At 43.0% G+C, this 24,651-nt stretch overlaps 1 protein-coding gene across 1 annotated transcript in view; it reads left to right on the top strand.

The window, feature by feature from the left end:
- The window catches only part of LOC127663353 (RUN and FYVE domain-containing protein 1-like), a 32,685-nt gene extending 9,041 nt beyond the window's left edge, over positions 1-23,644 (top strand). Inside the window, exons 5-17 of the mRNA XM_052154902.1 lie at positions 1,350-1,473; positions 1,558-1,619; positions 1,880-2,015; positions 2,203-2,304; positions 7,167-7,283; positions 7,388-7,555; positions 7,828-7,925; positions 9,032-9,151; positions 9,285-9,414; positions 9,585-9,679; positions 9,766-9,814; positions 22,151-22,228; positions 23,491-23,644. Coding sequence (XP_052010862.1) covers positions 1,350-1,473; positions 1,558-1,619; positions 1,880-2,015; positions 2,203-2,304; positions 7,167-7,283; positions 7,388-7,555; positions 7,828-7,925; positions 9,032-9,151; positions 9,285-9,414; positions 9,585-9,679; positions 9,766-9,814; positions 22,151-22,228; positions 23,491-23,628 — 1,417 coding nt within the window. The 3' untranslated portion in view covers positions 23,629-23,644. The remainder of the gene's footprint in view (positions 1-1,349; positions 1,474-1,557; positions 1,620-1,879; positions 2,016-2,202; positions 2,305-7,166; positions 7,284-7,387; positions 7,556-7,827; positions 7,926-9,031; positions 9,152-9,284; positions 9,415-9,584; positions 9,680-9,765; positions 9,815-22,150; positions 22,229-23,490) is intronic.
- The last annotated feature ends 1,007 nt before the right edge of the window (positions 23,645-24,651 follow it).

The following is a 24,651-nucleotide window of genomic DNA, read 5'->3' as shown; positions in this document are numbered from 1 at the left end:
CTGACGTTAGCCAATCATAACAGTGAGCGTTAACACTGAAGTCTTAAATGGAAAACGCCCCAAAACAGACTGTTTGAATCAGAGGATGAGAAACAGGGTGGGAAAAGGTCATAAATCACTAGATTTTAAAAGTTTTTCTTAAAAAAAAATATATTAATACTATAATTGCACCTAAGGGAACATAATAATACAATAAAAAAAAAACATGTCATGACCCCTTTAACACATTATTCATCTCTGGAACAAATGGCGAAAATGCACTCGACTACACCGTACATCTAGATATATGCAAAGTTAGGGATGCACCGAAATTTCTTGCCGAATGAGAAAATATGAGCCGAAAATATATGCCTCCCCACCCCTCAGTGCTCAGGTTTCACTCTCAATCGATCTAGCCATAATCACGGCGCTATCAAGCAAAGGCAGATGACAGCGGTGTGGAAATACTTCAAAGCAGTACTGCCGCTCCCTACACGCATACTACGCAGTCTGCGTAGGGCACCAAATCCCTAGGGGGGCACCAGAAAGTCCACGGGGTGCCCTTTCTCGCACGTTCACGTTATGTCCTAGTGAGATTATTTAACCACAAAAGCTGCGTTTTAATGAGATAAATATATTGTTTGCATGTAATTTGTGAGTGCTTGTGAATGTGTGGAGTCAGTGTTGTACTGATGCTGGCTGTTCATACCTTTTAAAGCTCCTCCTTGGCTTATGGAAAAATTGGCTAAATTTGGCCCAGTTCAAAAAAGCAGATCTTTGAATGCTTTGGATACATTTGAATAGTTTTGTTGGAACAGTTTGTTTGATTTTCTTAAGTTATAGCGTTCCCTAGCATTGTAAATGTTAAAATGCACACATTTGGTGTGTTTTGTTAGATTGTCATAGTGCCTGTGTGTACACAGTTATGTGATGTTTGGACATTGCACTGTCAAGATACGGGTCAATTAGTCAGAGCACTAAACCAAAACCCAACCCTAATTTGATTTGATTTAATTATAACACCCTTTACTATCATAAAAAGATGGTATTGGCATGCGTCATTGGACTGTCCTGGTGACGATGTGAAATTTGGACATTGCACTCACAAGATACAAGCAATCAGTTATTATGGGCCACGGGCAAAAAAAAGATCTGCTTAACTAATTGACAAATCAAAAATCAGAAAGCAACTATTTTGCCACGAGGGTCTTTAGATGATATGTGCCAAAATTCATGCAAATTCGACAAACAGCCTAGGACGAGTTCGAAAACAGAATATATGCAATATGACACAGATCCGAGCATTTGTAGTTTTGAAGTGCTGTTAAATTCCACATTTTCCAGAGAAAATTCCTCTTTTTCTGTCTCAGGGAGTTTTATGAGCCCGGATCTCTTATATTGGAGGAGGAGGGGGTTGTTATCGTAGGCATGCTGGTGGGCCTGAATGTGCTCGATGCCAATCTGTGTGTGAAAGGAGAGGATCTGGATTCTGAGGTGAAAAGTAGTCATCAAAATCATGCTAGATCAGATATCCATTTTGACAGGCCCTGTAAAACCCTTGTCCTCTTGTTTAAACAGGTGTGTGTTATTGACTTCTCATTATACTTGAAGGATCCACAGACAACTGGGACCACACAAGAGTGAGTGAACAATGATCAGTCCTGTTGACCACTGAAGAATGATTGTTTGTGTCATGTGCGATAATTTTGCAAAATTGGTCAATAAACTGCTAATAACCGGTATGAGAAGAGAGGTATTCTATTCAAACCCAATGCAAACTGGTGTGTAACTAAACGGAATTACAAAACTAATCTGTCATCAAAATGGTGTCATTAACATTTCACCTGTCTTGCATTGGTTAGACAAATAGATGTCCTTTACTCTTCTCTTGTGTTCTCAGTGATTCAAAAATGACAGCCATCCTTGACCAGAAACACTATGTAGAAGAACTGAACCGACATCTAAGCTGCATGGTGACGGATCTTCGGAACAAGATGGACTCCCTGGAGAAGACCAACTGCAAACTCCTTGAGGAGGTCAAGATCTTCAAAATCTAGACTAAGAATACCTTTTGAATCAGTTTAGTTTTTTAGACTATATTGGTGTCTTTCATTCTATAAAACAAATACTGTGTAATCTATTAGATGTAATTCGTAAATGCTATGTATACAACATCAAGATGGGGAAATATAAAACATGATTTATTTGATGTCTTTTTTTCAGCTGACTGCAGCTTCAGACAGAATCAATGCTTTGGATGATGAGCAGGAACAACTTAAGCAGGAAAATGCTAATATTCTCCAAACAAGTCAGAGGAAAGAGGAGGTGAGACTTTGCAAAACACACACTAATGCTTTTGTGCATGCTGATTCTTTCATTGTGCTCTTTTGAGCTAAATAGTTGTTAGTTGCCTGATTGGCTGATTAACAATAGTGATCATTCCCCCCAGTGCTAGTTCTGTAGTATTTTTGTGAATTTCGAGTAAATATTGTGTAAAATTAACTAGATCCCTAGTTTGTATTTGGTGATATATTAAAGCAATATTACTGGTTCAATACAAGTTAAGCTCAATTAACAGAATTTGCAGCATTGTTGATTACTACCAAAAAATTCAGACTCCTTTATTTAAAATGCAAAAATTGCGGTTACAATAAATTTCCTGCCACACACACAGCAACATTCTTCTACATTCTTTGCTCAGAACCAAATGAAGTTCGAAAAAACTGAGCAACGACATAAGTTTGGGAACATTCAGACACCAGATACGCTGCTGTTGGAGGCATTTAGAGGAGCATTTAAATATGAGGGCACTCAAGACTACATATAAAACCTTAAAGTGATCTTTCATTAAAAATGAAAATTCTCTCATTATTTACTCACCCTCATGATATCCCAGGTGTGTTTGACTTACTTTCTTCACCAAAACACATTTAAAGAAAATTAGAAAAATATCTTGGCTCAGTAGGTCCTTAAAATGCAAGTGAATGGAGATTTCTCTTTTGAAGCTATAAAAATCACAGGAAGTCAGCATAAACATCATCCATACAACTCCAGCGGTTACATTAATGTCTTCTAAAGGGACACGATTGCTTTTGGTGTGAAAAAAGATAAATATTTAAGCATTTTTTTATGATAAACAACACTTCCAAGAAGGTGGAGTCCAAGCGGTCTCTTGTGTGACATATACACTTTGCCATGATACAGACGTTATCTCACGTTCTCCACTCAGTTGAAACATCCAGGATGAGCACACAAATGCACAATTATGAGTAAAGAAACCGATAAATACAGATCTAAACCAACCAAGCTACTGTACAGTGTTCCTCCTACTCACTTGTAAACAGCGCTGCTCTTCTGGCTGTGTCGCACGTGCCTCAGTTCTCACGTGTCTCAAGTGCAAATGTGATTACCTCATGCACGCATACCGCTGCTGACCGGAAGCATGATATTTACAGTTAAAAATAAAGTACTTACATATTTACCTTTTTACACCAAAAGTGTTTGTGTCGCTTTACAAGACATGAATTTAACAGCTGGTGTCGTATGAATGAAGTCTGTGCTGACTGTGCTTCAAATATCAGATCATCATCCACTTGCATTTTTAGGACCTACTGAGATTGTCATGTTTACCTTTAGCATTTTTGGAGCTAATGTGCTAACATGCTATATGCTGTCATAATATGCGCCATTACATTCCGTTTGTTTTAATTTATGATGACACTGATACTACTTGCAAAGATTGGTGTATAAAAGAGTGTTAATGGGTAGAATACAGACACAAGAATGATGATCTTTCTTTGGGCAGATGTGTAAATGGCTTTCGCTGCATACGGCACATGAGTGAAGCAGCATACCAAAATGGGCACTTAAGAGTATTTGAGTGGATTTGATTCCTGTTGTAGACCAATTAAACAAAAACAAATCACATGACATGTTCATGGGAAAACATGTCTAAGTGAAGACTCATACAGATGTAGGTAAGTTTGCACCAGCTCACTAATAACTCTGTATGCCGGTGTGTTCATGTTGACTGATCTAAACTGACTGAACATAGGTGGAACTGCAGGTAACGCGACCAATGGCATTAAGAAGGTATTAAGCAGCTGTAAGAAGTTTACCTAAGTTCACACTGACGGGCTGTTACGAACCACTGAAACAAACTTGAAAGCACCTTTGTTTTGGCCAGATTTTGTGAAACCTGTTTGTTCTTCGATTTCGGGGCCTTAATAGGGCCCTATAATTTCCGCGATCATGGAATCGCGGACGGAATCGCGGAATTGGCAAATTAACGCGGAATCTGGTGTAAATGCGGAATTTCGTGGAATTTTTACATTTGAAATGAAATTCTGTTTTTGTGTGGGAGAAGAATGTACGTCTGGGGGAAATGCACACCGGGGGACGCAAATCTGGGCGACACAACCCCTCCCGCTCCGTCATTTCAGCTCCCCTTCCCCCTCCCCCATCAAAACAATGAAAAAATGGCGAAGCGGCTCCCCACAGCTCCGCTTTCGGCGAAAAAGTTGAGAAACACGACGCTAAGCCCTGAGTACAGTTTTGCCTTGTTTTTGATGCACTTTAACGTACTGTATGGAAAAGATGATTCTTTATGAAATACTTTATAATTCTGAAATTGAGAGGTCCTATTCTTTTACTTGAAAGAAAAAGCTAATGGAGCACTTTTATTTATAACCATTGGTTCATAACCATTTATATTTTGTTAGTACTTAGAGTGCAGTGTTATGTTGCATCATGCAGTAAAAGTACTGAGTAAATCTGATGTTTGTTACCTCAATAAATTTAAGGTCATTCCTGTTTTATTTGTGTACATTTTAATCATTAACATTAAAAGCACACTCTTTTTATGGCTGAAATAACAGTAAAGGGTAAAAAAAATGAATTCGCAAAAATTAAAACGGAAAAAACGGAATTTGGGAAAAAATAAAACGGATTTTATAGGGCCCTGCCTTAAGGCACTTACAATGGAAGGGAATGAGGCCAGTCCATAAATGCTAAAATGCACATAGTTTCAAAAGAATAAAGATAAAGCCACAAAACTATCATGTGACAAAACGATACAGCGCCGATCACAGCAGAGTTTGTTGTTGGGAGAAACACGGACATAACTACATCTGGTAAGAAACCTCCTTATGTTTTTACATTGAAACATGTTTTGAGACAGAAGACTAGACTCGAGACTCTAGTTTAATCCGATATGCCATTTTAAAGTTTGAGCCATTTAACACAATGACCACTATACAGTGATGGACAATAGTGCTCGTTTTTCATTAGAAATTCTATATTTACTGTGCATTTTCTCGTGTTGAAAAATTGGTCAAAAGTTCAGTTTCAGGCTGCAGATGATGTTTGGATCACTCAACATGTTTGGCAGACATGGACAAACATGTATCATTTTATTTAACATGGTTGACTGTGATTGGACGATGCTGGCCATCACTTTAATTCAGAATTATTTATGCTAATTTCTGATTAGTAAAATGCTTCAGCACTGACTATCACTTGTTTGTTTGACAGTACAAAGAGAGAACAGTAAGATTTTGTTGCCAAAGTAGAAAAAACATTGTAATATAAAAGTCAAATCAATTCAAATAATTTTTATTATTTTTTTATTTGTGCTTTTCCCAATACATATTGTTCCAAACCGTTACAGAAGATCAGCTGTAATGTTTGTAGCATCTCAAAAACTTGAATAACCAACACTCCTGAAAAATATCATAAACAATCTGACTTTCTATAGTCCTGCTGTCCACATATGAGGACATACATTTTTATGAAAACTATTTTCTCTAGAAGTGTTTTTTCTTTGCTTGTTTATTAGGTTCTGTTAGTTAAATCAAAAAGGGAAATGGAAAATGTCTCAGGAGGTTGAATTAGTGGTCGACAGATGAATGTGTATGGCAGATACATACACAATACAATGCGCAAAAAATGTACACAAAATTGCTGAACTTAAAAATGTATTGTACTCAATATTTACTAAAAATTCCATCAAATAGAATTGAAAACAGAAAATCTGTTACCAAGGCTGTCTGTTGATTTTTGGACATGACAATTCCAAGCAGAATCCCCACTTCTCATTGTTATCGGCCGATGCACAATCCTACAATGGCCAAATATTGACTAATTAATTGACCATGCCAATATATTGGTCTGTCGACAGATGACAGATGTTTAGAATTTAAACAATTCTAAAATAAAAATACCAGACATCTGGCCTTTTGATTTTTTTCATGTACTTGAAAAACAAAAAGATTTTATGTCCCAGGGGTTAACTTTTATTGAGACTAATAGATTTAGACTTTTTTTGTTGTTTTTGTATGACAGTCTCATTAAAACTGAATTAGAACCTTTTTACCAGGCCTTCATCATTTATATTTGATACTTCTAAGTAACATTTTTGTACAGGTTTGACTGTTTTAACCAGACCCACAATTTCAATATTATTTCAATAACTGACAATACATTATACAAATACAAAATGTAATGTTTAAAACTTCAGTAATCTAATCAAAGGGTGAAATAATACAATCATTTCAATATTTATTGAGTGAATTGCTTTTTTAATACTACAATTGTCAAACAGTAGCGCCATTTCCACCACACAAACATTTTTGCAACTAAAGTGTTATTTTTCAAAAGTTAGTGTACTTGTTAAACAAGTAAATAAAAGTGTAAGTGAAGAGCATGCTTTAGATGAAATATGAGATGAGATGAGATGTTTAAAGAAACTTCAAGGTAAATATCATTGGAACATCATTTTCAATCAAGCTGTAATTTTGACAAATTATGTAAAAACTGTGAAAATATTATTTTATTGTGTGTATTTAGTATCTAATTAAATGTTAACTATAAAATTAGCCTTAGCAAGAGAAAGTAGTAAGCATAATTTCCACTACAGAATTCTATTAAACACAGTATAGAAGTTGGCATGTGCTGGAAGTGACACTGGTGGGAATTTTCATGAATTTACAAATAAATCAAAATATTTTCTTCTGTGGTGCATTTAAAGACACTGATGGGCATTGTTTTGTAGACAAATGAAAAATAAAATCTATATATATATTGCGTGTAAATAAAAATACTTATTTTCTAGAAGTCCACAGTGCAAAAAGTGCCCAAAAGTTGAAGAAACGTCCTTCTGTTCGTTTTAAACCCTCTCTGTCTTTTAGGTGACTCTTCAAGACAGTCATGTGGAACTGGAAACATACCGGCAGACACGTCAGGGTTTGGATGAAATGTACAATGTAGTTTGGAAACAGTACAAGGAGGAGAAACTAGTCCGGCAGGTAAAAATGAGCCATCTGCTTAATTCGGGATGAATTCTTTTTTTATTTTGTGTCGATGTTGTTTAGAACCAATCACAGTAGCTGAGTGCATTTTGGCCAAACAGGAGCTGCAAAAGGAGCTGGAGCTGCAGATGGGTCTGAAGCAAGAAATGGAGGTGGCCATGAAACTCCTGGAAAAGGACACTCACGTGAAACAGGACACGCTGGGCGCACTACGACAACAACTGGACCAGGTCAAGAATCTCAACCTGCAGATGTTCAACAAAGCGCAGGTATTACATGAGGTTGTTTTTACAGTATGTTATTTGGAATATGCATACTTGGAACCAGGGCTGGACTTGGAAGAGATATCGGCCCGGGATTTTACATGGCAACTGGCCCAAAAGTTTCGCGGATGCACCACCGGCCCGCTCGGTTCTCCCGCTGGCCAGTCCGCCCATGATCGGCCCCAAAGTGTGTTGGCCCATCGGGAAAATGCCCGATAGCCAGTCCAGGCCTGCTTGGAACCAATTGTAACGACTGTTTTTTTGTCTAAACCTATAAGGAGTCTGACCGAGTGGCCCAGAGGAAAGTGGAGGAAACGCTACAGCTTGAAAAGAAGATGATTCAGATGGAGGCAGCCATGAAAGAACTAGAGCAGGGGTGAGAGATCAGGATGTCAGCACTTTTTAAAGGAACAGGTCACTCAAACAATACAATTATTTACTCGCTCTCATGTTGTTCCAAACCTGTACACGGTTGGTATTTTTATCATTCTAAGTATTAGGCCTGTTGCGATTTATTAAATAATCATCTGATTACGGTTATTTGATCAAATAACCATGATAATTGTGCACTTTAAATTCCAATCACATTTTAATGCCCAAATAAGGGAATTGTATTAGCATATTTCTTTTTAACAACAGTTCACATCACAGTGCTGTATTTGAATTATGTCAACATGTACACTGTTTGTGTTTTTGTAACAGTTGAAGGGGGTGGTCGTGGTCCCCATACAGTAACTAGTCAATAAATGAGGAAATATAGACATCATTTTGAATTCATTGAGTGGAAAAACAAAAGCTGTTCTATGAAGTGTTTTAGAAAGTAACTTAAAAGTAATGTGATTACAATTGTAGAGTTGTAATTAGTAATTTGTGGTGATTAACTTTTTTTGAGTAACTTACCCAACACGGATTCATTTTTAATTATCTCGAAAACTAATTCAGGGGAACGCCAGAGGAATAGCAACTTAAATTTCATTCTATTCCTCACACAAAGCTATTGTATGGCACAAAACAGTTTTTCTTTGTGGTGCTTGACAGATGTGGTCACTGAATTGGCTATGCATTAGCTGTAGTCTAATGCATAGCAAATTAGTGCAATTAGTCTAAATATTATTTGAAAATTTGTGTTCATGGATAAAAAATATCAGCATATGGGTTTGGAGCATAGTGAGTGGTGGTGGCATAGTTGGCTAAAGCACATAACTGGTAATCAGAAGGTTGCTGGTTCGATCCCCACGGCCACCACCATTGTGTCCTTGAGCAAGGCACTTAACTCCAGGTTGCTCCGGGGGGATTGTCCCTGTAATAAGTGCACTGTAAGTCGCTTTGGATAAAAGCATCTGCCAAATGCATAAATGTAAATGGAACAACATGAGGGTGAGTAAATACAGACAGACTTTTAATTTTTTTTTTTGTGAACTGTTCCTTTTAATACTTGTTTTAATATATAAATCTTTTAAACGGGAGCATTTTTATTCGCAGGCTTCAGAATTCAGAGAATTTGCGCAAGAACACAGATGAAAGCCAAAATGAGCTGCTATCGGAGATGAAAGGGAAAGTGAACGCTCTGCAGAAGCGTCTGGCTGACCTGGACACACACAGGTATTATGAATCAGGCTTTCGTAAACATGCTAACTTTTCACTTTGCGGTTATAATTTCACCCCGCAAGATCCTTGATCCATGCTGTTCATTGGGCTTGTGTGTTAATGTTGTTGCTGTTCTCTCTTTTGGCAGGGCAGGCCTGGAGTCAGAACTCAGCACAGAGAAAGAACAGCGGCAGAACCTGCAGAGAGACCTGCAGAGAGAGCAGGACAACAGTGCTGAGCTGCGCACGCAACTGCAACAGCTGCAAGGCTTGCAGATGGTCAAATATGCTACCTTGCATGCTCCAATTATTTTAAAATATGCCATTTCTTGTAAATAAATTCATACATAGGCACAGTTTATATTTGTCTCCAAAACTAATTTTACATGCAAAAACAATAATTTGGCATGTCACAGTGTTTCTTAAAGGTGGGAAATGTTCTTCTGCAGGAATTGCTTGAACTGCGACATGAGAAGAAACAGCTTCAGCAGCTGTGTGAGGAACAGGAAAAGGCTCTACAGGAGATGGGTCTTCATCTCAGCCAGTAAGAACTCTTTTGTCCATCGTACCTTCTTTCTGTAGTTCTAGAATAAAGCATGATTTCATACACAAGGCCTCTAATGATTTCAGGTCCAAACTCAAGATGGAGGACTTTAAAGAGGTCAACAAAGCATTGAAGGTAAGTGCTTCATATAAATTCACCTTTAATGTGATCATTTGTACAGCAAAGCGAAAGATCCTTCCATTTTATTTTAATTTCCTGCACTGACTGCAGCACCGCTACTGAATCAACCGTGCGTAACGGGGCGACAAGTATAGTTGATTCCTGAAAGTATTACTCCAGGGATGTGATTCTACCAGATTAATCTGGAATTCTGTTTTTTCCCAACCTAAAAATGTGACCCTTGTGAATTGTGTAAATCCGTTTTAAAAAATAAAAGGGAGGAGGGTGTTCATATTTCAATGGGGGTTAATATCTAATCTACATCACAAGACATTCTCGATAAGCACTTTTAGCACAAGTGTCATTCAACCTTGCCTCAGATGACGCCACTGCTGGTTCTGTGTCATACACATACTTTGAGAAGCTACTGATTTTCGCCGTCAGGACTTCATTCAAGACTGGTATGTTGTAATTAATCAAGAGTGAATATTTAAACTGGTTTGAACCATTGCTCAGTTGATGACAGGATAAAAATGACTATTGTTAAGGGAAATTTGCAGTGAAAATTAGAAATTTCACTTCATATATAAATCACTCAAAAAACATGGGAACGATCGGGACACAGGATAGGTGTCAAATACACAAATTTGTATCTTTTGTCATTACCAGTGGATGCACATTGTGAAACAACGTCAACGGTTGACCGTCAAGAACGAAGCCCTGTACCGTTCATTCTCTGCTCATCTGCTGTCATCTCTGCTTTGCAGATTGTATTGATAAAGTGAAAAATATGATTTTTTCATTCTAACATTGCTGTTGTGTTAACTACAAAAACATTGGAGTTGTAAACCTTAAACAACATTCAGACTGCGGATTTAAAAAAAAAAAATGAGTTCACAACCTGAGGCGGCAGCATGTTGATGCGGCCTTTACACCTTGTGATGTTAATAAATATTAAATAAATGTAATAATACATGAACAATGGGTCCTGGGTAGCTCAGCGAATATTGACACTGACTGCCACCCCTGGAATCACAAGTTCGAATCCAGGGTGTGCTGAGTGACTTCAGCCTGGTCTCCTAAGCAACCAAATTGGCCCGGTTGCTAGGGAGGGTAGAGTCACATGGGGTAACCTCCTCGTGGTCGTGATTAGTGGTTCTCGCTCTCAATGGGGTGCATGATAATTTGTGTGAGGATCGCGGAGAAACACATGAGCCTCCACATGCTGTGAGTCATGCGGTGTCATGCACAACGACCCACGTGATAAAATGTGCAGATTGACGGTCTCGGAAGCGGAGGCAACTTGTCCTCCACCACCCGGATTGAGGTGAGTAACCACGCCACCATGAGGACCTAGTTAGTAGTGGAAATTGGGGATTCCAAATTGGGAGAAAAGGGGATAAAAGAAAGTTTATTAAAAAAAATTATAAATGAACAATCTGAGCTTATACCACGGGTACCACATGTAGGGCCCTATGATTTCCATGATGTGGAAACAATCCAGTCATTAACATGGCATTAGCTACAGTTCACTTGTATAAATGTTTCTGAATTTTACATATTTGAGACAAAAAAGTATGTTTGAATGAACAAATAATCAAATTAAAATTGCGACGTCGTGGTGTGATTTTTAAACTGCACAAGGCTGCGATTTTATTAAATAACTATTACCTGCATGTGCTGCACGCTTTAATAATATGTGTGAATTCAGAAAAGTTACTATTCAATAACCATAATATACATCATAACCTCTTGTGTTTTTGCTTAAACATTACACCCCTTGGACAAATAAAATGTCCTGGAAAACTGTGCCTTGAAAAAAGTGGGAACACTGTGGAAGAGGTGTTAGTGCGGCAAGCAGGGGGTGCTCACCCTGCAGTCTGTGTAGGTCCTAACGCCCCAGTATAGTGATGGGGACACTATAAATGTAAAATATACTGTCCTTCGGTTGAGATAATGGACTTAAAGAGCAACATGCAGGTTGGACACCCCTATATAGCATAGTGTATGTTGATGATAAAACAACTAGATTTTCTGAACTGGAGTAATATATATTTAGCCATTAACGATATTTTGAGATAAATTGTGATAAAATAACTTCCGCGTCTATAAAGCACTAACCGGAAGTAACGATGGCCGAGGGAGTCTGGTCAAGTTCAAGCTCAGGTTACAATGGATGCGAATGAAGAAACCGAGTTCTCCGGTGTGGACTCTAGGGAAATCTAGGGGATTTCTACATATTGAGTAATACATTTGGACCTTGCAATTTACTACTGCGGTCAAGCCAGCCGCCACTTCGAAATGAGCGGTCAAACTAGCCGCACCTATATTTCGCGGTGCGCGTATACACTGGTTATTGCGGTATGACCGTCAGAACTAAAACAAGTTAATTCCTGCTAAGGCAATTTCACATGCATTCATTTATTCTGTCTGTCTGTCTGTCAGAAAGAAAGGAAGACAGAACGAAAGAAAGAAAGATTTTAGCACACCTCACAACCTGTCACTGCATGATATATTGAAGTCCAAAATAAGAACCCCCCCAAAACTCATATTACCTTTTTTGTCCATATATTCAGAAAATCATAAAAATAAAAGTCCTAGTTGCCACAGACCAATTTCACCTCAGGTGGGGAGGACACCTTCTCAAGGTGTGAACTACAATGTTTCAGGACATTCTGATGTTTTTCAAAATAAGAGCCCCCCAAACTCGAATATTAGATGTTTTGTTTACACATTCAGAAAATCATAAAAATAAAAGTCCTAGTTTCCACAGACCAATTTCACCTCAGGTGGGGAGGACACCTTCTCAAGGTGTGAACTACAATATTTCAGGACATTCTGATGTTGAATTCCAAAATAAGAGCCCCCCCAAAACTCATATATTACCTTTTTTGTCCATACATTCAGAAAATCATAAAAATAAAAGTCCTAGTTTCCACAGACCAATTTCACCTCAGGTGGGGAGGACACCTTCTCAAGGTGTGAACTACAATGTTTCAGGACATTCTGATGTTGAATTCCAAAATAAAAGCCCCCCCAAACTCGAATATTAGATGTTTTGTTTACACATTCAGAAAATCATAAAAATAAAAGTCCTAGTTGCCACAGACCAATTTCACCTCAGGTGGGGAGGACACCTTCTCAAGGTGTGAACTACAATGTTTCAGGACATTCTGATGTTGAATTCCAAAATAAGAGCCCCCCAAAACTCATATATTACCTTTTTTGTCCATACATTCAGAAAATCATAAAAATAAAAGTCCTAGTTTCCACAGACCAATTTCACCTCAGGTGGGGAGGACACCTTCTCAAGGTGTGAACTACAATGTTTCAGGACATTCTGATGTTGAATTCCAAAATAAGAGCCCCCCAAAACTCGAATATTAGATGTTCCCCTTCTGTCGCTCTCTCGCGGTCGAGGGGTCTCTCTTGAGCGCCGATATCCACCTCTGATCTATGAAAAAAGGCCAATAAGAGTTGGCAGCCAGTATTTGCATGTCCCGCCCCCGGACATACGGGTATTTAAGCAGCGCAAATAGGGGAGTTCATTCAGAAAATTTCTTCGGAGCCGATTCTACGGTTCACAACAGTGGCGTTCTTCTGTTTGCACAGCTGTGCATTTCTTGCTCCTGAGCGCTTCGACAGTGCAGATTATAAAGAACTCTCACGAGTCCTTTTCTTTCATAAAAGATTGATTTTATTTAAAAGAGTAATTTCCTCTAAAAGAGCAATACACAGCGGCGTTGAACGTCCTTTTAAGGATGTGTTGTTCCTGGATGCGGTAGAGTACTCTCCGCTTCCGACGGCCACAGGCGTTGTATCGTGTGTCTGGGTAGCGATCATACCGAGGCTGCGTTTGTGGATGGTTCATGTTCTCACTGCGAGAACATGACCATGACAACGTTGCGGTCGCAGTTTGCTTACAACCGTAAGCAAGCCACTCCAGCCGCCCCCCCGCATCGCTCCTTCTTCCCACGGGATTGAGGATGATGCGGCTGGCGATGGAGGTGATTCGGGGATGGTAGCGGGTGCAGCTCCGCCGGGTACGCCCCCTCGGACCACCCGCGCCCCGGCACGCTCATTGACTCCCGTCCCCGCTCGAGGCGGCGGCGACTCACCTCACAGCCAGTCTGCCTACCCTCTTGCGATGGAAGCAGACGAGTTTGCCGCGGAATCGGAGGGCGTGGTATCTGATGCTGAGGACTCCTCTGGGCTGCCGCCTTCGGGCCTGCATGCCCAGGAAGAGGCCGACGCATAGATGTCCGATATGTTTTCCCGGGCAGCCAACAGCATGGGCATGGATTGGAACCCTCCATCCTCCCCACAGCCATCACGGCTGGTTCCTGGGTGCTGGGCGCCGCTCACAGCCTCGCCCCCCCCTGGTCCCGTTCTTCCCGTAGGTGCATGATGAGCTGACGTCTTCGTGGAGAGCACCCCTCTCCACTCGTCACACCGCCACCTGCTCATCCGCCCTCGCCACCCTCGACGGCGGAATGCGCCAAGGGTCCACTGCGATTCCCCAGGTGTATAGGGCTGTTGCGCTCCATCTATGCCCCGGAAGCCCTACCACCTGGTGGGGCCGCCCTGTACTCCCTTCCCGGACCTGTAGAGCAACATCCTCGCTGACCGCGAAGGCCTACAGCGCCACCGGACGTGCCGCTTCAGCCCTGCATTCCATGGCTCTCCTGCAGGTCCACCAAGCCAAGGCACTGTGAAACATGCATGGGGGTGGCCCTGATCCCGACGCGCTGCAGGAACTGCGCTCAGCGACCGACCTCGCCCTTAGAGCGACGAAGGTCACAGCGCAGACGCTCGGGCAGGCGATGGCCACACTGGTAGTCCAGGAACGCCAGCAATGGCTGAACTTGGTCGAGATGCGTGAAGCTGACAAGACTCGCTTTCTCAACGCCCCTGTCTCCCAGTTTGGCCTCGTCGGCGACACCGTCGAGGACTTCGCCCAGCAGTTCTCCATGGTGAAGAAGCAGACGGAGGCCATTTCCCACATCATGCCTCGCCGCAAGCCTGCCGCCACGGCCCATGCCCCGTTTGCTCGCCGAGGGCGTCCTCCCGTGGCCAGAAGACCTTCCGCTCCGCATCAACCCGGGCCCAGCTCTCAGCCCCAGCGTCGAGCAAACCTCTCACGGACCCCCTCGAGGACCCGGAAGGCTCCCAGGCGTTTAGACAACGTACCCAGAGTTCAAGAAGTTAGCTCCGGAGGTGGTAAGACCGCTCCGTCCCCCGGTGGAGGGCCAGGAGGAGAATCTTGTGTTTTTTCATTTGCCGCACCCCTCAACAGGGGCTGCGGTACCCAAATTCTCAATAAAAGAGCTATTTCCTTTGTCTCTGGGTCATGTGGCCCTCAAATGCCGTTCTCACGGCACTCTACTTTCAGGCCTCAACAGTCCCAGCTCCCTGGACGCGGTGCCCCCGCCCTCAGCCCCACGACTGTTCCCCCGGCCGGCCGGTTCAGACGAGTCCAGAGGACGCCAGCATCAGACCACCTCCTCAGTCACGAACCCGCCCCCCCCTCGGGGCCTACGTTGCTTATCGACGCCATGTTACCTGTTCCGCACCGCTGCGAAGCGCAGAAACAAATTCTATCTGCCGTCCGGCATCTAAATTGGTTTGCAGCGGTAGACCTAAAGGACGCGTACTTCCATTCCTGCAGTTCGCGTTCGACGGCCAGGCGTATCGGTACAAAGTCCTCCCCTTCGGCCTGTCTCTGTCCCCTCGCTTCTTCACGAAAGTCGCAGAGGCGGCTCTTGCCCCGCTCCGAGGAGCTGACATACGCATACTCAATTACCTCGACGACTGGCTCATTCTGGCCCCCTCGCGAGAGTTACTATGCGCGCACAGAGACCAGGTGCTCAAGCACCTCAGCCGTTTGGGGTTTCAGGTCAACTGGGAGAAGAGCAAGCTCACCCCGGTCCAGAGCATCTCTTTTCTCAGTTTGGAGTTAGACTCAGTCTCAATGACAGCACGTCTCTCCAACGAGCGTGCTCAGTCAGTGCTGAAATGCCTCACTTCCTTCAAGCCAGGCGCCGTGGTCCCTCTAAAACGTTTCCAACAGCTCCTGGGGCATATGGCATCCTCCGCGGCGGCCGCGCCGCTGGGGTTGATGCATATGAGACCACTTCAGCACTGGCTCCAGACTCGAGTCCCGAGACGAGCATGGCGCCGCGAAAGTTACCACTGCCTGCCGCCAAGCCTTCAAACCCTGGACAGACCTCTGCTTTCTACGGGCAGGAGTACCCTTGCAGCAGGTGTCCCGACGTGTTCTGGTTACAGCCGACGCCTCCAACTGGGTTGGGGCACCGTGCGCAACGGGCGCGCAGCCGCAGGCCGGTGGAACCAAGGCCCGCTGCGCTGGCACATCAACTGCCTAGAGCTGCTGGCTGTTTTTCTTGCCCTGAAGAGGTTTCTCCCGTTAATTCGGGGCAAGCACGTCCTAGTCAGGACAGACAACACCACGGTGGTAGCCTACATAAACCGCCAAGGCGGAGTACGCTCCCTCCACGTGTCACAGCTCGCCCGTCGTCTCCTCCTTTGGAGCCAGCAGCGACTCAAGTCACTGCTCGCAACTCGCAACCTCAATGCGGTAGCGGATGCGCTGTCAAGACAGAGCTTGCTCGGCGGAGAGTGGAGGCTCCACCCCCAGTCAGTTCAGCTGATTTGGGACAGGTTCAGCAAGGCCCAGGTAGACCTGTTTGCCTCCCAGGAAACCTCCCACTGCCCGCTCTGGTATGCCCTGACAGAGGCTCCCCTCGGGGCAGATGCTCTGGCGCACAGCTGGCCCGCGGGGCTGCGCAAGTACGCATTTCCCCCAGTGAGCCTTCTTGCACAGGTGCTATGCAAGGTCAGAGAGGACGAAGAGCAAGTCACTCTGGTGGCCCCCTACTGGCCCACCCGGACTTGATTCTCGGACCTCACGCTCCTCACGACAGCCCCTCCCTGGCGAATTCCCCTGAGGAAGGATCTTCTTTCTCAGGGATGGGGCACGCTCTGGAACCCGCACCCAGACCTCTGGAACCTCCACGTCTGGCCCCTGGATGGGACGCGGAAGATCTAGCCGGCCTACAACAGACTGTCATAGATACTATCAACCAAGCCAGAGCCCCCTCGACCAGGCATCTTTACGCCCTAAAGTGGCATCTGTCCGCATACTGGTGTTCTTCCCGAGCCGAAGACCCACAGAAGTGCGCGGTTAGGTCAGTGCTCGTGTTTCAACAGGAGAGGCTGAGAGGAGGCTGTCCCCCTCCACCCTCAAGATGTATGTCGCCGCCATCGCGGCTAACCACGACATGGTAGATGGCAAGTCTCTTGGTAAGCACGATTTAATTGTCAGGTTCCTCAAAGGTGCCCGGAGGCTGACTCCCTCCCGGCCTAACCTGTTCCCCTCCTGGGATATCTCGGTCGTCCTCACAGGCCTCCAGAGACCCCCCTTCGAGCCGCTAGATTCAGCTGGACTCAGGGCCCTCTCTCTCAAGACCGCCCTGCTGATCGCGCTCGCCTCCATCAAGAGGGTCAGGGACCTGCAAGCGTTCTCTGTTAGCGACACTTGCCTGGAGTTCGATCCGGCAGACACTTACGTGATCCTAAGACCACGACCGGGCTATGTGCCCAAGGTTCCTACCACACCCTTCAGGGATCAGGTAGTGAACCTGCAAGTGCTGCCCCGGGAGGAGGCAGACCCAGCCCTTTCATTGCTGTGTCCAGTATGTGCTTTGCGTATCTATCACTAGACGCTCTGAGCAGCTCTTTGTCTGCTTCGGGGGACAGCGGAAAGGGAACGCTGTCTCCAAACAGAGGTTCGCCCACTGGGTTGTCGACGCCATTTCATTGGCTTATCACACCCAGGCTGTGCCCCCCCTTGCGGGTTCGAGCTCACTCCACCAGGGGTGTTGCGTCCTCGTGGGCACTGGCCAGGGGCACCTCCCTAGCAGACATCTGTAGAGTAGCGGGCTGGGCAACACCTAACACTTTTTCGAGATTCTGCAATCTCCGAGTTGAGTCAGTATCGTCCCGTGTTTTCTGAGGTCCGAGCCCGTAGAACTCGGTAGCACGCTGACGATCTGACCGGGTGAATCGCTTGCGCCTAGCGCCCTTTCCCACAACCGAGGGAAAACAGTGCGCCTCCGTTCCCAGGAGATCCCATCTTCGGGTCGCTGGTTGACTCCTCCCTAGCCCTCGTGGGTCCGCAGTTCAGCGGAGGAACTCGCCGACCCAAGCCACTGCGGGTACCTCAAGTTACCCTGTACTGGTATAGGTGCTCCACAGATAAGGCCTTCTGTTCGGACTCCCCCTGTGTGTAATGCCACGGTACTGTCCCCTCACGAGCGGACCCCCGTGTCTCCCTTAGGCAGTTACAGCTGCCTCGGTCGCCGTGCTGTTCGCTACCCACGCCCCCACGAGGTTGGGCACCAACTTTTCCACATAGGTCCTAAGTTAGGCCATCTGATGTATTTGCCACTTTTTGCCTCCCCTGCCGGGTAGGTGTGGCCTCCGCAGGGTCTTCTCCGCCCTGAAAGAAGGGCTAAGACCCCCTTCCCTCAATGCGTGTAAGGGCCCCGGCCGTAGTTGCTCTATGCGAGAAACATAGAGAGAAAAGAGGCCCAGCCAGGCTGGCCCGTTCCCAGGTTGGCGGCCATCACCTTGTTCCCCCCTCCAGGGTAGGATAAGGAGTCTGATGGCTTGAATGGGGCATTGGGGAAGGGTAAGTGCAGCCTGATGCAGTTGGTCGTCCTGCACGTAAAAATACCTGCTCGCTGCTGTATCAGCAGTTCACGTACACGGCTCAGCGCATGGCACTTTATAAGTGGACCCCTAGTGTTGCTTCTCTGACACAACGTGGAGAGTGCGACAGAAGGGGAACGTCTAGGTTATGTATGTAACCTCCGTTCCCTGATGGAGGGAACGAGACGTTGTGTCTCCCCCGCCACGTCGCTGAGCCAGACCATTTCTGGCTCCTCAGAACAATCCTGAATGAACTCCCGTATTTAATACCCGTATGTCCGGGGGCGGGACATGCAAATACTGACTGCCAACTCTCATTGGCCTTTTTTCATAGATCAGAGGTGGATATCGGCGCTCGAGAGACCCCTAGTTAAGCGTGGAGAGAGCGACAGAAGGGGAACATCTAATATTCGAGTTTGGGGGGCTCTTATTTTGGAATTCAACATCAGAATGTCCTGAAACATTGTAGTTCACACCTTGAGAAGGTGTCCTCCCCATCTGAGGTAAAATTGGTCTGTGGAAGCTAGGACTTTTATTTTTATGATTTTCTGAATGTGTAAACAAAACATCTAATATTCGAGTTTAGGGGGGGCTTTTATTTTGGAATTCAACATCAGAATGTCCTGAAACATTGTAGTTCACACCTTGAGAAGGTGTCCTCCCTACCTGAGGTGAAATTGGTCTGTGGAAACTAGGACTTTTATTTTTATGATTTTCTGAATGTATGGACAAAAAAGGTAATATATGACTTTTGGGGGGCTCTTATTTTGGAATTCAACATCAGAATGTCCTGAAACATTGTAGTTCACACCTTGAGAAGGTGTCCTCCCCACCTGAGGTGAAATTGGTCTGTGGAAACTAGGACTTTTATTTTTATGATTTTCTGAATGTGTAAACAAAACATCTAATATTCGAGTTTGGGGGGGCTCTTATTTTGGAATTCAACATCAGAATGTCCTGAAACATTGTAGTTCACACCTCGAGAAGGTGTCCTCCCCACCTGAGGTGAAATTGGTCTGTGGAAACTAGGACTTTTATTTTTATGATTTTCTGAATGTATGGACAAAAAAGGTAATATATGAGTTTTGGGGGGGCTCTTATTTTGGAATTCAACATCAGAATGTCCTGAAACATTGTAGTTCACACCTTGAGAAGGTGTCCTCCCCACCTGAGGTGAAATTGGTCTGTGGAAACTAGGACTTTTATTTTTATGATTTTCTGAATGTGTAAACAAAACATCTAATATTCGAGTTTGGGGGGCTCTTATTTTGGAATTCAACATCAGAATGTCCTGAAACATTGTGGTTCACACCTTGAGAAGGTGTCTCTAGTAGTTCTGACGGTCATACCGCAATAACCAGTGTATACGCGCACCGCGAAATATAGGTGCGGCTAGTTTGACCGCTCATTTCGAAGTGGCGGCTGGCTTGACCGCAGTAATTTACTGGAGAGTATAAAGTTAGCCTACGGGGATACAAAATCAGACGGGAGGGCGGCGGGAGAACAGTTTGAATTGAAATGCGGGGGAAACGGGAGAGTTGGGCTAGCTTCCTGCCAATAAACTACTAAATTCATTTCAGAAGGCAGACAATTACGTTATGACAACCTGTCCTAAAGCTCAGTCTCTCTCCCTCTCTCTGTATTATTATACTAATAAATATAAAATATTTAATATTATAAAAAATATATTATATAAAAATATTATACTATTATTACGAAATTACACAAATTAAGAGTTAATATAATTAAAAGTAAGACTTACTCTGCTAAGTGCTCGTTTTCGTTGCAAAGAATCTCTGCTAACGTTAGCACTTGGTCCTCCAATCCCGCCCGCGCCAAAATCCGGTGTAAACTTTGACGGTGGACTTGATTCCATCGAGTGCACCGAGGGAACAGCATCAGTAATCAGCCTCACGTGGTCCTTACTCCGAAATCCCATCCGAGACTCCAACAAATCTCCAGGTCGATAATTCTCCGGAGTGAAATGTGCGCCACAAACGACCGAGTGTGTGGTAACAGACGCGGCAGTGAAGTCTGTTCTCTTCACCTGCACAAAACGCACCCAAGACCGAAAAGCCTTGTTTTTCCTAGAAGGAAAATGATGGACACGATGTCCTGACAGGCTGGAATTCGTGCAACCAGCACAAACACAATAATTTACCATTGTGGCTTCTCTAAAACTTTCTGTACTGCTCTAACTACATCAACACCCACAATGAGAGCTGACCGCGAGCTCTTTTATTTGCCTCGCCGTACGTCATATGACGAGTTGCTATAGCGGGAAAGGCGTATTCCAGAGCCTAGCACATTTTCATCAAAATCTCTACATCAACTGAGATTTCATTAGTAATTTCTACATATGTGTTTTTAAAAGACCTCTGCAGACAATATAAAGTATTAATTCAGTTATAAATTCAACCTGCATGTTGCTCTTTAATCAGTCATGGCCTCCTAATAATCCCCATGCGTGAACTGGCTCGATCACTCTACTATCTCCTTTCCACCAACAGCTGGTGTGTGGTGAGCATACTGGTGCACTATGGCTGCCATCACATCATCCAGGTGGATGTTGCACACTGGTGGTGGTGGAGGAGAGTTCCCTGTTTCCTGTGTAATGCACTTTGAGAGCAGTGTCAGAAAAGTGCTATATAAATGTAACCTTCATAATGTTAATTTGTGCATTTATATAGCGCTTTTCTAGGTACTTAAAGCTCTTTACATAGTATTGGGGGACTCTCTTCAACCACCAACAATGTGCAGTATCCAACAGGATGATGCAACGGCACACATAGCGCACCAGAACGCTTTTGGTGGAGAGGAGAGTGCAGTGATGGAGTCAATTTATACATAAATGGGATTATAAGGTAGCCATGATGGATAGTTGATGGATGGATAATAGATGATGCAAATTAGGTAAGGACTCTGGGGTTACACCCCTACACTTTATGAGAAGTGCCCTGGGATTTTTAATGAACACTGAGAGTCAGGACCTCTCATCCAAAATACGGATCCTTTACAGTTTTGCATCCCCATCACTATACTGGGGTATTAGGACCCACAAAGACCACAGGATGAGCTCCCCCTGCTGGCCTCTTTATTACCTCTTCCAGCAGCAACCTTAGTTTTCCCCAGGAGGTCTCTCATCCAGGTACTGACCAGACTCAACACTGCTTAGATTCAGTGGGCAACTAGGCAAGAGCTGCAGAGTGATATGGCTGCTGGTTATTTTATCTTATGAGCAGTTTTTTTTTTTTTATCCACAGTGCAAAACATACAATTTACTCTTATAAACTGGTTCTTTTACAGCGCTTCCTACCAAACGAATGACTCTTCATCAGCTGCATCTTTTTAGTGAATCTTGCCAGTAGTTAACACAGTAATGCCAGTAAACATGAATGTAATAGAGGTTACAGCAAAACTAATGAATAGCAGGTTGTGCTCTTCTTAACAAGAGTTTCAAAACCTTGTCTTACAATATAGATTACATTAAAAATGTATTAAGATGCATAGTTAATTTCTAGCATTTACCTAGCTTGCCAATTCTGTCCAAATGTTTCTCAGCAATGCAGTATTAAAATGAAGGTAATGGTAATTGATAAGTTCTTTTCTGTTTTTCAGGGTCATGCCTGGCTAAAAGACGATGAAGCCACACAGTGCAAACAGTGCCAAAAAGAGTTCTCAATATCTCGGAGGAAAGTAAGTAACTAGGGGTGTGACAATTCGCTCTGACAACAATTTGATTGTGATTCTCTACCTAACGATTACGATGCATCACAATGCCTCGTGAAATAATCAGTAATCAGTGTTGGGTAAGTTACTAAAAGTAACTACTTCATCTACAGTGTAGATTACTGTACTTAAAAGTAATTGCATTACTTATTACTTTCTTAAAAACCCTTATCACCCTCGACCAGATAACAAAATACAAGATAGAATTAAAAGTACAGTTTCATGTCTTTCAAATGAATCATATAAAATCAAATAAATTATTCATGAACTGGCCAAAGAATTTAAGGGGGAAGCGTTAAATTACAAAACATATATTTTAACATTAGAAATACATTTTTTAAATTTTATTTTAAATTCACTTTTGTTTTATATAGAATTATTTAGTCTATACAGTATTTAACACAATTACATCAGAAGTAACTAAATTACTGAAAAATGAAAGAGTAATCCAATTACCTAGTAATGCATTACACACAACACTGCCAGTAATTACAGATGAAATGTGGATGCAGATACGATCCAGGTTTTAATCGAGCAGGGTCAAAGAATGAAAAACTGTCTATTAGTAGCACCGGATGTGGTAACCGTGAGCCCTTTACATTTTGGGATAGGGAAAGAGGCACCAGAAGGCTAAACTGAGACGACTCTGCCTGTCTAGCCGTTCACGAGAATTAAATCGCATTTTTATACAGGACTGTTTGCAACACACTGCGAAAGATACACGTTTTATCTTTTTATGGCTGGTCATTGACCAATCACAGGTGGCTGTAATCCACTGGTTAGGTCCATTCAGAACAGTCTGCAATCACTCCCTATTCTGTAGCGTTCACTATAAAGAGAATTAATTAGTGAGTGTTTTCCTTCACAGCCAATGTCTGTCCACCAATCACATTTAAGCAAGTTCTATTAGTGGTTAAACTGTTTTATGGAGATACAAAAGCAATATAAACAATATATTAAGATATATAATTAGGGTAGAAGGCAACAACAATTTAGTTGATCAAATGGATGCAAACAGTTTTGAAAAATGACAGAGAAAGCAAAACTCCGCAGCATCCATCTGGATGCATACGTTACAAAATCATTGTATATTAATATACAATAATCAATTCTTAAATTTCTAATAGATGCACCGTGATACAATTTTCTACCCCTACAAGTAACACTCCATGCTCAGATGCAGTTTCTGCCTATAGTGTGTAACTCCATTCTTGTCGTTCTCATTGAAGCACCATTGCAGAAACTGTGGAGACATCTACTGCAACAGCTGCTCCAGTAATGAGCTGGCTCTACCATCATTTCCCAGACCTGTCCGTGTATGTGATGTCTGCCATTCCCTCCTCCACAGGAGTACCACTGTCTCCTGACAACATCATCATGTGTGGACAGAACTACAGGCCAACGCTAAAGATCTCCGTTTTTGCTATTTTAAGACCAACAGAAAACACTTGTTTAATTTCTTTGACCACCACTGGCTTCTGATTGAAAACTTTGCTGCAAAATCATATGCAAACATTCAGTTAGACAGATCAGACAGCAAATGTAACGTTAAGATAAATGATTGCCTATGTACATAGCGAGAAAACGAACACATTAAGCCTTTCAGGTGTTCACCTGAACCACAACATGATGGTTTATAAGTTCTAATTGGAGCATACTCGATGCCTATGCAAGGAGACATAACTGAATTCTAATCTTGCATCATATACATGCTTGTTCTATAACTGGGCAAGGGCTCATACATGTCAGACGTGTCAAGAATGGGGACCAATTCATATCGGAAGTCAGTAGGTGAATCTGACATTTTCTGGAAAAGTTATATTTATAGTATTGACAGTTTGCAAGACTAAAGAGCAACTTGATTGTAATTTCTCCAACTTAAGGTTCACACTCCCATACTAGTCAAACAAAGATTTTTGTTTTACATGTTGCTTTTTAAACTTCTATGAATATAAAGTATATTTTAGATTGTATGAAAATGTGTCATCTCCTGCTCTGATGCAAGTGGTAATGAAGTTTGAAAATTCTGGAGATGGAGATTTTATAGAATTGTGTACTGTTTAATAAACACTGCCTTAGAAGTATAAATCCATGTGTGAAGAAATGAGGAATCAGACAAATGTTCACTTTGTGCATTACACTGAAATCACAGGTTTGGTACATCACGTGGAAAAAAGCAAATGCTGCGAAACAACAGTAACATGCATGTAAATGAAACCCCTCTTTAAGCCATGCTTTAGAATAATACAAAAAGTCTTTCCTAAACATAACACTCTTCAAAATATTGGTCTGAATTAAGCATTTAGTACATGTAAAGACATCTTTGCTGGTGAGAAAACTGAGAAATTATGAGCTACAATCACGGAGTCAGTGAAACCTCCTTATACATA

Source organism: Xyrauchen texanus, chromosome 23 (genome assembly GCF_025860055.1).
Source record: "Xyrauchen texanus isolate HMW12.3.18 chromosome 23, RBS_HiC_50CHRs, whole genome shotgun sequence".
Taxonomy (NCBI): Eukaryota; Metazoa; Chordata; class Actinopteri; order Cypriniformes; family Catostomidae; genus Xyrauchen; species Xyrauchen texanus.
Note: the sequence above shows the minus strand (reverse complement) of the source record. Positions and strands in the feature narration are given on the sequence as shown.